Genomic DNA, 12721 nt, shown 5'->3' on the forward strand with positions numbered 1-12721 from the left:
GCTGTCTGAGCCCTTTCCACAGCCTCGGTCCCCCTGCTCTCACCTTGGCCTGCCCCATCCCTGTCACCTGGGACTGTCCTGCAGCAGGATCCAAGGGCAGGATGACCCCCAGCGAGGGCTGTGCAACCCCCATTCTGGTAGTCCTGAGCTTCAGCAAAACCCCTCCGGCAGTGGCTGCCAGACCCTGTGGCATGAGAGGCACATCCAGCATCGCGTGCCCTAGGAATTCTCCAGTGCCTGGGGTTGTGCTTGGTGGGAGCCCTGAAAACTCTCCCGGTTGTTTTGCAGGCTTGGTGAAGGTCCAAGGCTGGGGTTTAGGGAGAAAAAGGCCGATATAATCTCCTTCCTTGCACCCTGAATTTTTGTCCTGGAAACTCAGCTCAGCCTCGGGCCCTTCTGCTTCCTCACCTCCCTCCTCCTCTCCCAGGAACGCCTGGAGCTGCTCCATCTCACTGCCTCCCAGAGCTCCCCCACTGCCTGACTGGGGGTACTGCCTCCCCTTCTCCTCTGGGCTCTTTCCCCATCATCACTTGCCTGCACTTTTCCATGACTGGGAGGAGAATTTAGCAGTCCCCAAACTGCTTCCCTGCCGAACGAGCTGTGACTGGGAGGGGTTCTACAGCCCTCTGGGGCGTCCTGCCGGGTGGTGGCCCCCCCGTGTCCCGGGGGGCAGTGGGGTGGCGGTGCCCTGGCTCTGCCCCGCGGTTCCTTGTCCCTGTCCCTGTCGGGGGTGCCGGGGCCTCTCCGCCCGCCCTCCCGGCACTGCTCAGACTGGTTTAGCAAGTGGATGGGACGGGGCGGCCGCTTTTCCTTTGAAGGGCTCCCGGGAAGCATTTGATGGCTGGAAACCTCCCGAGGAGGAGAAAGGAAAAGACAAAAATAGGTGGTTTTGGGTTTCGGTCGGGGAGCGGGGGAGGCGCGGGTCTGCTCCTGCAGCTTTGCAGACCTTTGTGTGCCGGGAGTGGGGACGGGCGAGCGGGGCCGAGCCACAGGGAGCCCGAGCAGCTCCCGGCACAAGCCCGGGGTGGCCTCGGCCCAGGGAGGCAGAGCCAGAGCGGACTGGGGATGTGCACCGCGGCCCCGAGAGAGGTGGGTGCTCCGGGGTGGCAGCAGGGAGGGAAGAGCTGCTGCAGGAGAGACAGGGCCAGGGACCCCCAGGCAGGGCCGGGCCCCTTCCCCAGCTCCCCCTCCTGGGTCGGACCTGAGGGGGTCTCTTGGGGGTCCCTTGGGGATCCAGCTCAGTGGTGAGGTGTGGTGGTGAGTGGCTGTGGGGATGCTGGGGACAGGCTGGGGCTGCCTCTGCCTGTGCCTGGGGTCATTTGGGGAGTGGGAGTTGAGGTTTGCTTCCCAGCCTGATCCAGGTTTCCTCAAAATTCGGTGCCTTTCTTGCCCTTTAGCTCAAGTCTCTGTAATCCGGGGCTTCACCTGCCTCATGCTCCCTTGTGAGAGGAGATCCTGGCTGTCCTTCCTCTCCATTCCTATGGACCCGGAGTGCCGGGACCTGGGATCCGGGGCTGGCTCTGCAGTTCTCCCGCAGTGACTCCCAGCAGCCCCAGCCCCTGGGTTGGGACCCCCTCTCAGCTCCGTGCGGCCCCTCCATCCCTCCCTGCACAGGAGCTCCCTTCCTAAAGCCCCTCCATCCTCTCGGTGTCGGCTTTTCAGAAGGGAATTCTGCGTGCGATGAGGGAGGAAAACGTGAGGAACGTCGGGAGGGGAGCGCGCTGGTGGCCGGGTCACGGGGAGCCGCCCTTATCTCTGCGCCATCGCGGGTGACACGTGGGGACACAACGGGACCGGCGGCGCCCCCCGGGCAAAGTGCCGGTGGCAGAGAGGGACCCAAGGCCGTTCTCCCGGGGCAGATAAGGGTACTGCCTGGGTTTGGCCCATCCCTGCAAGGAGGGGCAGCTCCGCCTTGCAGGGATGGGCCAGGAGCAGCCTGCAGTGAGCCCCGCTCCTGGGATTCACCCGCCTATGCATGGGATGGAGAGAAAGGGGACACCTGTGGTTTTTGTAATGGAATCATGGAATGGTTTGGGCTGAAAGGACCTTAAAGCCCATCCCATTCCACCCCTGCCCTGGCAGGGACACCTTCCACTGTCCCAGGCTGCTCCAAACCCCAGTGTCCAGCCTGGCCTTGGGCACTGCCAGGGATCCAGGGGGAGCCACAGCTGCTCTGGGCACCCTCACCACCCTCACTACAAACTTCCTCCTTTCCCCGTGTGGTCCTGCAGGGCTGGTGACACATCCCTCTGTCACTGGCACCCCCGGGGAGCCCTGGTGAGAGTTCCAGCAGCAGCACAGCTTCCCTGGAAAACAAAACCCTGAAAGGCCTGAGCTGTTCCTGTGCTTGCTCTCCCAAGGGCTCACAAACTCTGCCCTCTGGGATGTTCAGCCCCCCCAGCTGATGGTTTTGGTCCCTGGTGTGGGGTGGCAGCTGTGACACCAAACCTCTGCTGTGGCTCCTGCTCTGAGTGGTCACAAGTCCCATGTGAAGGCCTTGGAGTGGCAGGAATGCAATGGGAACAGGCATTGCTCTGCCCTGGCAGCACTGCAGCTGCTCTCCCTTTGGCCAGGGGGTAGAGCAGCCTTGGCCCCTGCCCCCACCCCCTTCCTTCCCCTGCTGCTGTGGTCCCCTGGAGCTGCTGGGATGTTCCCAAGGTGGTGACAGCAGCATCCCTGCCTGTGTGGGATCCTGCCTGGGACACACAGGAAAGTGGGGAATCTGATGTGGGATGAGTGAACACAGGGGGAGGATCCAGGCTCTTCCTTGGGGAGGGGCTGGGACAGTCAGGGCTGGATTATCTGGAGCAGAATGGCTTTTTTTTTTTTTTTTTTTTTTCCCCAGAAAGGTAATTTTTATTCCCTTTATCTCTGGATCTTTACACTCCTTCCTTTCCAGAAGTGAAACCCAAACACAGTTGCCTGGTGTCTCCATAGAACCCTGTGCTCTCCTACCTGTGTGTGCTTTTCCAACTGTTGCTTTTCTTTTCCTTTAGGGTTTGTCCCTTTTATTTTTGATCCTTCCCTTTTATTTTTGATCCTTCACTTTTTCTCCCTGGGAATGAGAAGTGTGAGCAAACAGGAATCTCCTCTCAAAATTAGTTTTGATACAAATTTGACCCATTCACGGGAAAATGGCATTTTCTCATTGAAAAGTACCCCTGTCTGTAAAAAACTGGAATGTTCCCCTTGTTTCAGTGCAGGGGACTCAGTCTGGGGACAGTGGCCCAGCCGGGGGGTGTTCCAGGCCTCGGGGTTGGGGACTGACCCGTCCATGCTGGTGGTGCGGAGCTGGCTGGGCCCTGTGGCTGATGAGGCTCCTGGAAGGGCTCAGGGATTGGGATTGAATCCTGGAGTGTTGGAACTTCCTGGGCTCTCTGTGGGAGCAGGGCTTGTGACAGAGTTTGGGGTTGGGATTGGGGATCAAATCCTGGAGTGTGGGATCTTTGTGAGCTCCGTATGGGAGCACAGCTGGTGCTAGAGTTTGGGGTTGGGATCCTCCTGAGCTCCGTGTGGGAGCATGGCTGGTGACAGAGCTCCTGGCTACCTGCTTGGGGTTGGGATTGGGATTGAATCCTGGGGAGTGGGATCATCCTGAGCTCTGTCAGAGCACGGCTGGTGACAGAGCTTGGGGTTGAGCTTTGAGTACTGGGGTGCTGGAGATTCCCAAGCACATTGTGGGGTCACAGCTGGTCACAGAGCTCCCGGCCACCTGCTCAGGGTTGGGGTTGGGGTTGGGATTGAATCCCGGAGTTTGGGATCTTCCTGAGCTCTCTGTCGGAGCACGGCTGGTGACAGAGCTCCCGGGTTGTGTTTGGGGTGCTGCAGCTCCCCGGGCTCCCTGCCGGGGCTCCTCTCGCCCTTTTATGAGCGGTGTCCCGGCGGGGCCGGCGCCGGGAGCCTGATTGGCTCCGCATCACCGCGCCGCTTCCCGGTGCCGCTTCCTCCTCCCGCGGCCAGGTAGAGCCTTCCCGCGGCCAGGTACAGCCTTCCCGACCGCCGCCGGCCTCCCACCAGCACAGCTCGCTCCGGCTCGCCTCAGGGTTTTTTTTTTCCCTTCCCCTCCCTTGTTTCTCCCCTGTTTCCCGGGCCTGTTTCCCTGTCCCCGCGCGGGGCGCGGGGGGATGAGCAGCGGGCTGGTGGACGCCGCGGTGTTGGCACCGCTCAAACCCGTCAGCATGTCCGGGGAGCCCAGCGAGGACAGCCCGGTCTTCGAGGACATCAAAGCCCCCTCGCGGCCCCTGGAGACCCCTCCCGAGCTGGCGCAGGTGAGCCTTGGGAAGGGGCCGCTCCCGCCCGCTCAGGTGCCGAAGCCTCCCCACAGCCTCTGGGTTTGGGCTGGATTCTGCTTTGTTTCTCTCGTCCTTGCTGCGACACCTCCGTGGCTCTGTGGGCTCCCGGTTCCCCCTCCGCTGGCTTTTCTCCTGGGCGTGTTGGGTTTCGCTTGGGAATTTTGGTTTGGGTTTTTTTGCCTCCTGTCTGCCTTCAAAACTCCCCGGCGCCAGTGTGGGCTTTGCTCCCGCTCCAGGGTTCAGTCCCTGTCCCCGGGGCTTGTCAGGCCAGGGGTGCCCAGGGGCTCTCCCACGGGGAGAGGTTTTGGGATCGGGATTGCTGTGCCTGCGTGTGCTGGACGGGACTCGGGACCTTATTTTCCATTTTATTTGTTTCTCCGTTCTTTTCCACCACCGCCGTGGGGAAGGAATGCTCCTTGAGATTCCCTGGCAGCATTCCCCTCAGATAAAGGCTGGGATAAGGCTTTGGGATGTTCCTGCAGGCCCACCCCTGTCCTGGGCCCTGCTGCCCACCCCATGTGGGGGGACCAGGCTCCATGTGCCACCCCCAGAACCTCCGGCTGCTCTTCCTGCTGGAAGGAGGGTGAGGCAGGTCGGGCCCCACCCTGGAGCCGAGGTTTCCCCTTTTCCCGCTCCGTGGGGCGCGGGGTGCCCGCGGTAATGATTAACCCCAACCCCACGGCCCCAGCGCCATTTTGATCGGGGCGGGAGCGCTCCGGGCCCGGCTCCAGGGCCACGCAGGGACCCCCACCCTGCTGCTGCTCCTCCAGAGACCCCCGGGAGGCCACCCCAGCGTGGCTGGCACCAGCCAGGCTCGGGACCACGTCCCCAGTGCCCCTGCTCTGGTCCCCACGTCACCGGAGTGCCCAGGGCCATTTTGGGGCTGTGTCCCGCAGAGGGAGGTGGAGGCCGTGGCTCCATCCCTGGATTTCCTGGAGCTCCAGGATCTGCAGGGGCTGCCAGCGGTGCTCGTAGCTGTGGGGTCAAACAGGGGAGCCATTCCTCCCTCCCCTGTGGGCTTCTTGCTGCTCTGTGTGGGGTTTGGGGATCACCTGGATCAGAGCCAGGTTGTGGCTCTTGGAAAGTTGGGGATTGTCCCCAGGGCCTGACCTGAGGGGAAAAGTTGTCAGCTCCCTCCAAATCCCCCAAAACCGGCTGGGGGAGGGCGAGCTTGGCTTCCTGCCTTTTTCTGTCCAGGTGGGATGAGGCAGTGTGGCCATGGCTGGCCCTGAGCCACCTCCTGTCCGCCTCATGGGGACACCCATGGCTGGGGACACCCATGGCTGGGGACACGTTCATCCCACCCCATCCCTGCTGCCCTTCCAGGGGAAAGGCAGTTTCTCCTCCCAGTTTGGTCGCACTTTGCTCTGGGGTGGTGGCAGCTGAGGGGTGGCCTTGGAGGTGTCACCCTTTGCCACTGACCGTCCTGTGTCCCTTCTGGGCAATGGGATCCTGGCACAGCAGCTGTGGAGTTGAGCAGGTCCCATGGATGCCATGGATCCCCAAAGCCACACAGGGAGCAGGGCTGTGCTGGGACACCCCAAGAGCCCCGGGCTGGAGCCCACAGCCCCCAGGCAGGAGTTTCCATGGTCTGGCTCCTTTCCCCCAGTGGGTTCAGAGGCTGTGGCGCTGTGGGAGCCCTGCCTGGAGGCTGGGGAAGCTGGAAGCTGCAGGGCTGGGGAGCCTTTGCTCCTGAGGGTTTTTATCAGCTTGACAAGGCAGGTGCCAAAGGCTGTGACCTGTCAGGCTCCAGCTCGGGACAGTTCCTGCTGCTCTGGCTGCCCCAGCTTGGGAAGAGGCAGGAGCAAATTATCCCTGTGATTTCAAAGTCCCATTGCCATATATCCCCCTCAAATTGCTTTTCAGGTGGGAGCTCTTTGCTGTCAAAAACTTTATTGGATTCGGCTCAGTTGGAAACAGATCCTTTGTGGAATTTCCAATCAAATTTTCCCTTTCCTTGTCTTTTCCAACCAAAAAAAAAAAAAAAAAAAAAAAAAAAAAAAAAAAAAAAAAGAGAAGGGAAAAGGGCTTGTGAGAGGAAAGGACTGTTCATTCCTGATTTGGATCAGATCAGCCAGAAAAAGCATTTTCCTCTTTAAGTCTCCAGTGGCTGATGCTGGAGGGAATAATAATAATAATAATAATAATAATAGTAGTAGTAGTAAAAGTAATGCAAAAGTAATGTTCAGGGAACATTTCAGGAGAGGAGGAGCTGATCCTTTTGTGTGGCTGTCAGGTCCCCTGGATGAGTGAGGGTTCTGGGGGATTTATCCTTGCTTCCACCTGGCTGCCACAGCATTCCTGGGCCCCTGGGGCTGCAGAAGCATCCTGGGATTACCCGGGGCCAGGAGGGGCAGGGCAGGAATTGGGTCCTCCAGGCTCCCCTGTGGCTGTGGGGAGGTGGCTCTGCCACCCTCTGTCCTTGAGGGTTTGGGAAGGCAGTCCCTGTGTCTGTGGCTCCAGCTGTGGATTCTGGCTTGGGCTGTTGAGAGAGGGTAGGAGCTGCTGGGAAGAGACAGAAGGACAAACCGCTGACCCTGTCCCTCAGTTTAACCCCTTCCTGCCTTTGCCAGGCCCCAGGGCAGTTGTGGTGGTGCTGGTGAGCTCCCGGTGGGGCTGAGGCTGTGGTGGGAAACAAGGAAGATGCTGATGAGTGTGGAAAGGGATTTTCCTTGGCTGTAGGCTGAGGAACAGCAGCCAAGGGCTCCCTTTGTGTCCCCGATCCCAGTCCCTGCCCCACAGGCACTTCCCCACCCTGTCCTTGGCTTCCTCTGGCCTGGGGGGGCTCAGGAGGAATAAAACATCTCCACCATCTGGTGGGTGCTTGGACACATGAGATGGGATGAGGAAAATGCTGTTCCCAGAGCTTTTCCTGGCACTTCACATCCTCAGTGCTGGGAATGGCACTGCCAGACCCTTTCAGAGCATGGAAGAGCTGTGGAACAGGGTGCAAGTGCTGTGGTGCTCCTCTGACTTCATCTTGGCAGGGATTTTGCTCCTGGATCACAGGAGAAGCTGGATCCAGCATTTTTAGGAATGCTCCAGCTTTCAGGAGCTGTTTCAGTCCTGCCCTGTCCCTGTGCCACGTCCTGCACCACCTTTGGCACATCCTTGTAATGAATGTGGCTGTGGTGGCTTGAGGGTGGCTGTCCCTTGGATGACTTTCCCTGCTTCTTGGTGCTCCAGTGCCTTGAAACCAAGGTGATGGGTCCTGGTCAGGGCCAGGAGAGTCCTGCCTTCCATAAACAAAGCTCCTTTACTTTTTAGGAGAGATGCTGGAGTGCCCAGCACAGCTCCCAGGGGATGATTCATTTCCTTGGAATCTCAGGAGCTGCAGGCAGGGAATAAATTTAGCTTTTCTGCAGGGAAAGGGGAGATGTCTGCTTTGGAATTTTGCTGTGGATCTGGAATGAGATGCTTGAGGAGAAGGGGATCCTCCCTTGGGGATCCTCCTGGCTTTGGAGAAGGGTTCAGAAATTCCATGCAAAATCCATTTCCAAAGGGTGCTGGCAGCCTGGGCAGGCTCCAGGGAGTGCAGGAATGGGGTGGGAGGGATGGGAAGTTAAATCTTGCCAAGGAGGAATGGGAACACCTGATCCCTCTGGCATGAGGATGGATTTGGGAGCTGGTGGAGCCTTGCATGAGGGATCTCCAGAGGGAGGGATCCTTCCCTCTCTTTTGCTTTGAGATCAGCTGATCCCAATGTTTTTGGGACCAGCCCGTGGATTTGCAAGTCTGATGGGCTTTGTGCCTGGCAGGTGTCTGCAGGGCCACGGGAAGCTGGGACAGATTCCCACAAAGGATCCATTTATCCTTCTAATTTTGCTGGAAGACCCTCAGGAGAATCCCCAGCCCAGGGGTGTGCCAGGGGTTGGTCCCACGGCAGAGCAGCTCCAGAGCCTGCAGGAAGCTCTGGGTAGAACCAGTGAGCCGAACCCCGGCACAGGTGGGGCCTTCATCCCCAGTGTTCATTACTGGATTTTTCTGGAGGCCCCAAACCCCTCTGAGCTCCCTGGGCAGGGGCAGGAGGGACTGAGGAGCACGATGGAAGGAGCAGCAGGATGGAAGGAGGGGCAGGATGGAAGGAGGGGCAGGATGGAAGGAGGGGCAGGATGGAAGGAGGGGCAGGATGGAAGGAGCAGCAGGATGGAAGGGCAGCAGGGTGGAAGGAGCAGCAGGATGGAGGGAGCAGCTCCATGGAGCAGCTCAGCTGAACTTTGAGCCGCGGAGCTGCGGCTCTGTCCCGCTGGGACAAAGGCTGATTGTTCTGCTCGGGAAGGAGGGAGCGAGGGAAGGGGACGAGGATTCCAGGTGTGCCGTGCTCGTTCTCCTCCCTGCGAGCTGCCATCCGCTTGGATTAGCTGGAAAAGCGCCTGCTGGGTTGGCGTTTTTTTCCTTTTTGGAAAGCTGCAAAGGAGGGAACGAACGGGGAGCTCCGGATTTCCCTGTAGCTCCTCCTGAGCGCTGTGTGGGAGGCAAAGCCCGTCACCTGAACTCGCTCCCCGGGCTTTGGGGAATGCATTTCTGGCCCGTGCATCACCGCCCGGGAGTTTTCCCCCTCTCAAACCTGTTCGGTCACCTCCCGGCGCTGTTTTGTTCTCCTTCCCTGCTCTAGTGAGTTCTTTTATCCAACCCATCCACTGCAAATAATCGCACTTACGAGCGTCTTGTGAGCTCGATTACAGTGTTTGCTTTGCTCGTGCTCCATTGGCGAATTCCCGCAGTCACAGGGTCCGGCCGGGCTCCGGGGATTGGAGAACTCGTGTTTACAATTTAGATGTACTCAGAACTTGAGCTAGCATGAAAACCCTCCAAAAAAACCCCCATGGGCTGTTTACCACATCAAAGAGCTTCAGCCCCGTTCAAGCTCGGCTTGAAACTCAAACAAAGAATCTTTCATTGAGTTCAGAAATGCTGCGAGAATTCTTGGAAAATTATTGTTCAAATTCCCACCCAGAGCAGGATTTGCGAGTATTTAAATGCATTTCAGGACCTCGCTCTTTGTAGGATTTTCAGTGCAAGCAGGAGAAGGGAACGGCAAGGAATTCATCACAGTGTAGCTGCTCTGAAAACACAGGTTTATCCCAAAAAAGCAAGGTATTATCCATCCCTTATCAGATCCTTCACACCTGAGGTGATTTATCTCATGGATCTGAACCCGTCGTGGAGAGGCCAGAGGATGTGGATGCTCTCCAGCCCATCCAACCATAGGTTTTTTTGTTGTGTATTTATTTACTCCAAATATTTTAATGTTATCTCTACAAAATCATAATTTTGCTGCTCCTCAGGGATACTTCAGGGAGCTCAACCCAGAGATGGCTGGATATATTACAGTTCCTCACAATTAGCAGGTTTGATGTTCTCTAAGCTGTGGAAAAGCCCCAAATTTGTTGGGAAAATCAGGGCATCTTTCCAGCTGCTTATCCAAAACACTTCCAAACGTTTTGTTCTGGGCAGCTTCCAATATTTGGGGTTTTTGTAGTTCTGTAGTGTGGGAAGAGCTCCACTCCATTAATTTGGGGTTTGCCATTCCCTCGGGGGTGCCAGGAGTGCCCCAGTCCTTGTGTTTCCTGGGGCTGGCAATGCCCAGGCTCCCAAATGCTCCCCCTGACGCTTCTCCAGGGCTCAGAGCCTTCCCCTGGGAGCTGTTATTAACCTGTGCCATAATTAGCTTTCCTTAATTCACAGCAACTGGGGATTCCTTTATACACAGGGAAAGCGTGGAAAGGGAGCGTTTGGGTGGAAGCTCCAGATTTCTGCTCCCAGCACCACACCAGAAGCACAGAGTTCCCTGCTCGTGGCAAGGGGTGGAATGAGGTGATGGCTGAGGTCCCTTCCAACCCAAACCATTCCAGGATGCCATGAAATACTCAGCACAGGGCACGTATCAGGAGTGGACATGCTCCAGTGTCCCCCTCAGTCCCTGTTTTGGCAGATCTCCTTGGCCTGGGAACGTTCAGGCTTGGAAGAAGGGTTGGCCCAACCCAAGGCTGCCTCGGGCTTTGTTTTGTTTTCCCAACTGCTCTGGGAGGAAGTTGGGGCTGCAGGGATGGGGGGATTTGCTGTCTGCATGTGAAACCTGACCTTGCCCGGGGTCTGTCCTGTGGTTTTCCTGGGAAGAACAGGATTTGTGGCCTCTTTGATGGGATCTGGATGCCAGGAGGGCTCCAGAAGCCCCGGCAAGCAGCCAGTGACTCATTCCATTGTCAGCCCTGGGAACTGCCTTGGACAGGAGAGTGAGCTGCCACAGGGGCTGGGGGAAGCAGAGTGAATCCCACCAGCTGGGCATGATCCCTGGGAGCTCCAAACCTCTCTCACCTTCAGGACCTGGGGCAGGGATGTGGAACTGGGGGAACTGGAAGGTCAAAGACAGCCCCAGTGCCCTGTGGGCAGGGACAGGTGGATAAATCTGTCCAGGTAATCCTGGGGACTGTGGCATCCAGGAGTCAGGCAGAGGCAGTTCTGGGCTGGAGCTAAGTCCAGAAGGAGCAGTGGGACTGCAGGGGGCCCCTGCTCCTGGCTAATTCCAAATCCAGAGCTGATTCGTGCCCGTGTAACCCAGGGTTCCTTGAGTGTTTTGGCTGAGACTGGAGCAGCTCCAAGCCTCTTGATCTTCCAGGAGTTGAAATGACATTAAATCATTTTTCCCAAAAAACCCTCCAAGGGGCTGTAGCAGCTCACACCTGGAATCAGCCCAGATTGACCTCCAGGAGCTTTGATGGAAAACCTCCATTGCCTTCAGGGGCTTCACCTCAGCCTTTGCTGAGCAGGAGCAGCTCAGAAATCATGGAATGGGAATATCCTGAAAGCTGTGGAGGTCCAGCTCCCTTAAACCCTCATGTCCTCCCTTCCCACGTTTGAGAGTTGTCCTCACACCGGGTGGAGCAGTGGGAGAGGGGAGAGGCCATCCCTGATTGCCACCTCCCTTCCAGCTCCATCCAGGGCTGAGGTGGCTCTCAATGGTCCTGCAGAAGTGGGATCTACCCCAAAAATGTGGATCAACCCCAAAGTCACCATGGGACCCCCTCCACTCTCACATCTGGAGATGCTCCTGTGTCATTCCCTTCCCGCTCAGTCTCCAAAGTTTTGTTATTTTTCACTCCATTTATGGCTTTGTTTTTGGAAAGGTTTCTGCTTGCTGCTGGAGCCTGGCTGTTCCCAGCTGCTCCTCTTGCAGCCCCTTGACCTTGGAGTTGGATGAGGCTGTTTTCCCTGGCTCCCTTAGCCTTTGGGATTGTGGCATGATCCTGGTGATAAATTCCTGAGCTGGATTGCCTTTGAGGGAGCCTTTATCAGCTGTTGGAGGGAAGGAACTGCAAACACAGCCAGCAGGTCTGGGAGTGGGGCTGCCTGGATGGAGATTGCCAGCTTCCCTGGTTCCTGGGAACTCATCATCTGCTCAGGGAGTTCCAACACAAGGGCAGGAAAGAGCACTGGGATAACCCTCCCCATCTCCTGGGCCATCCATGGGCACAAACCTGGAGAATTAATGAAATTGCATGAATGATTTGGGAGCAGCACCTCACCCTGGAGTGCTCTGAACACCCAGCTTTGGGCAGGATGGGGTCTGACATCCTTTGTCTGGCAGGGAACTGGGGCAGGAAAGGGGAAATGTCTGGGGTGGGTGATGTCAGCCTTGGGCTTGGTCACCTTGGAGGTATTTTCCTACCCAAATAACCCACGAATGCCTCGAGGGCAGCCCCTCACCCTGGAGGTGCTTGGAGCCCATCCAGGGCCTCCCAGCACATTCCCATGGGAGCTCAGATTCCATCTGGGACAGGCTTTGTTTACAGCAGCAAACGTTGGGCACTTGAAAGGAAGAGTCCCGGGGGTTTCTTGGCTAATCCCGTTTTACAGAGAGTTCCAGGAGACGTGAGGAACAAACAGAAAATAACGTCGATCCAGGTCGGTATCAAACCCAAATGATCAGAGGATCAAATATTTACCCAGGTCAATATTTAACCAGGAGACAATAAATGCTGATATTGAACCAAATCTGGATATAAATACAGGCTATTTATAAAGTGAGCCTGCAAAGGGGCACTGCCAGGGCCGTGCCAGGGGGGTTGATTGATGATTATCCTGCCCATTGTTTGCTGATTCCCTTGGAAGCTGGAGTTTCATGCAGGTGCACGGAGGAGAAGGAGCCCGGGCTGGGTTGTGGCACGGCCGTTGTGCCACACCTGTGCCCTGAGTCCCTCATCCTGGGACAGGCCCCCCCTTCCTGGTGGAGCCACCTCCTGCTGCTCCCCCATTCCTTGAACTCCCAGGTCAGAGAATCATCCAGTCAGGGACTGCTTTGTGCTGGGGGGATATTAAAGATCACCAACCTGACACCTCCCACTGTCCCAGGCTGCTCCCAGCCCCAGTGTCCAACCTGGCCTTGGGCACTGCCAGGGATCCAGGGGCAGCCACAGCTGCTCTGGGCA

General features: G+C 57.5%; 1 protein-coding gene across 3 annotated transcripts in view; it reads left to right on the forward strand.

Moving 5' to 3' along the window:
* The first annotated feature begins 550 nt into the window (after positions 1–550).
* Positions 551–12721, forward strand: part of LOC103816327 (Krueppel-like factor 5) — a 29013-nt gene continuing 16842 nt past the window's right edge. Inside the window, exon 1 of one of the 3 annotated variants that reach the window (XM_018914228.3) lies at positions 551–4268. In XM_018914228.3, coding sequence (XP_018769773.1) covers positions 4125–4268 — 144 coding nt within the window. In that variant the 5' untranslated portion in view covers positions 551–4124. The remainder of the gene's footprint in view (positions 4269–12721) is intronic. The other 2 variants (XM_009090279.4, XM_018914229.3) reach the window with 2 other exon arrangements.

This window comes from Serinus canaria, chromosome 4A (assembly GCF_022539315.1).
Source record: "Serinus canaria isolate serCan28SL12 chromosome 4A, serCan2020, whole genome shotgun sequence".
NCBI lineage: Eukaryota > Metazoa > Chordata > Aves > Passeriformes > Fringillidae > Serinus > Serinus canaria.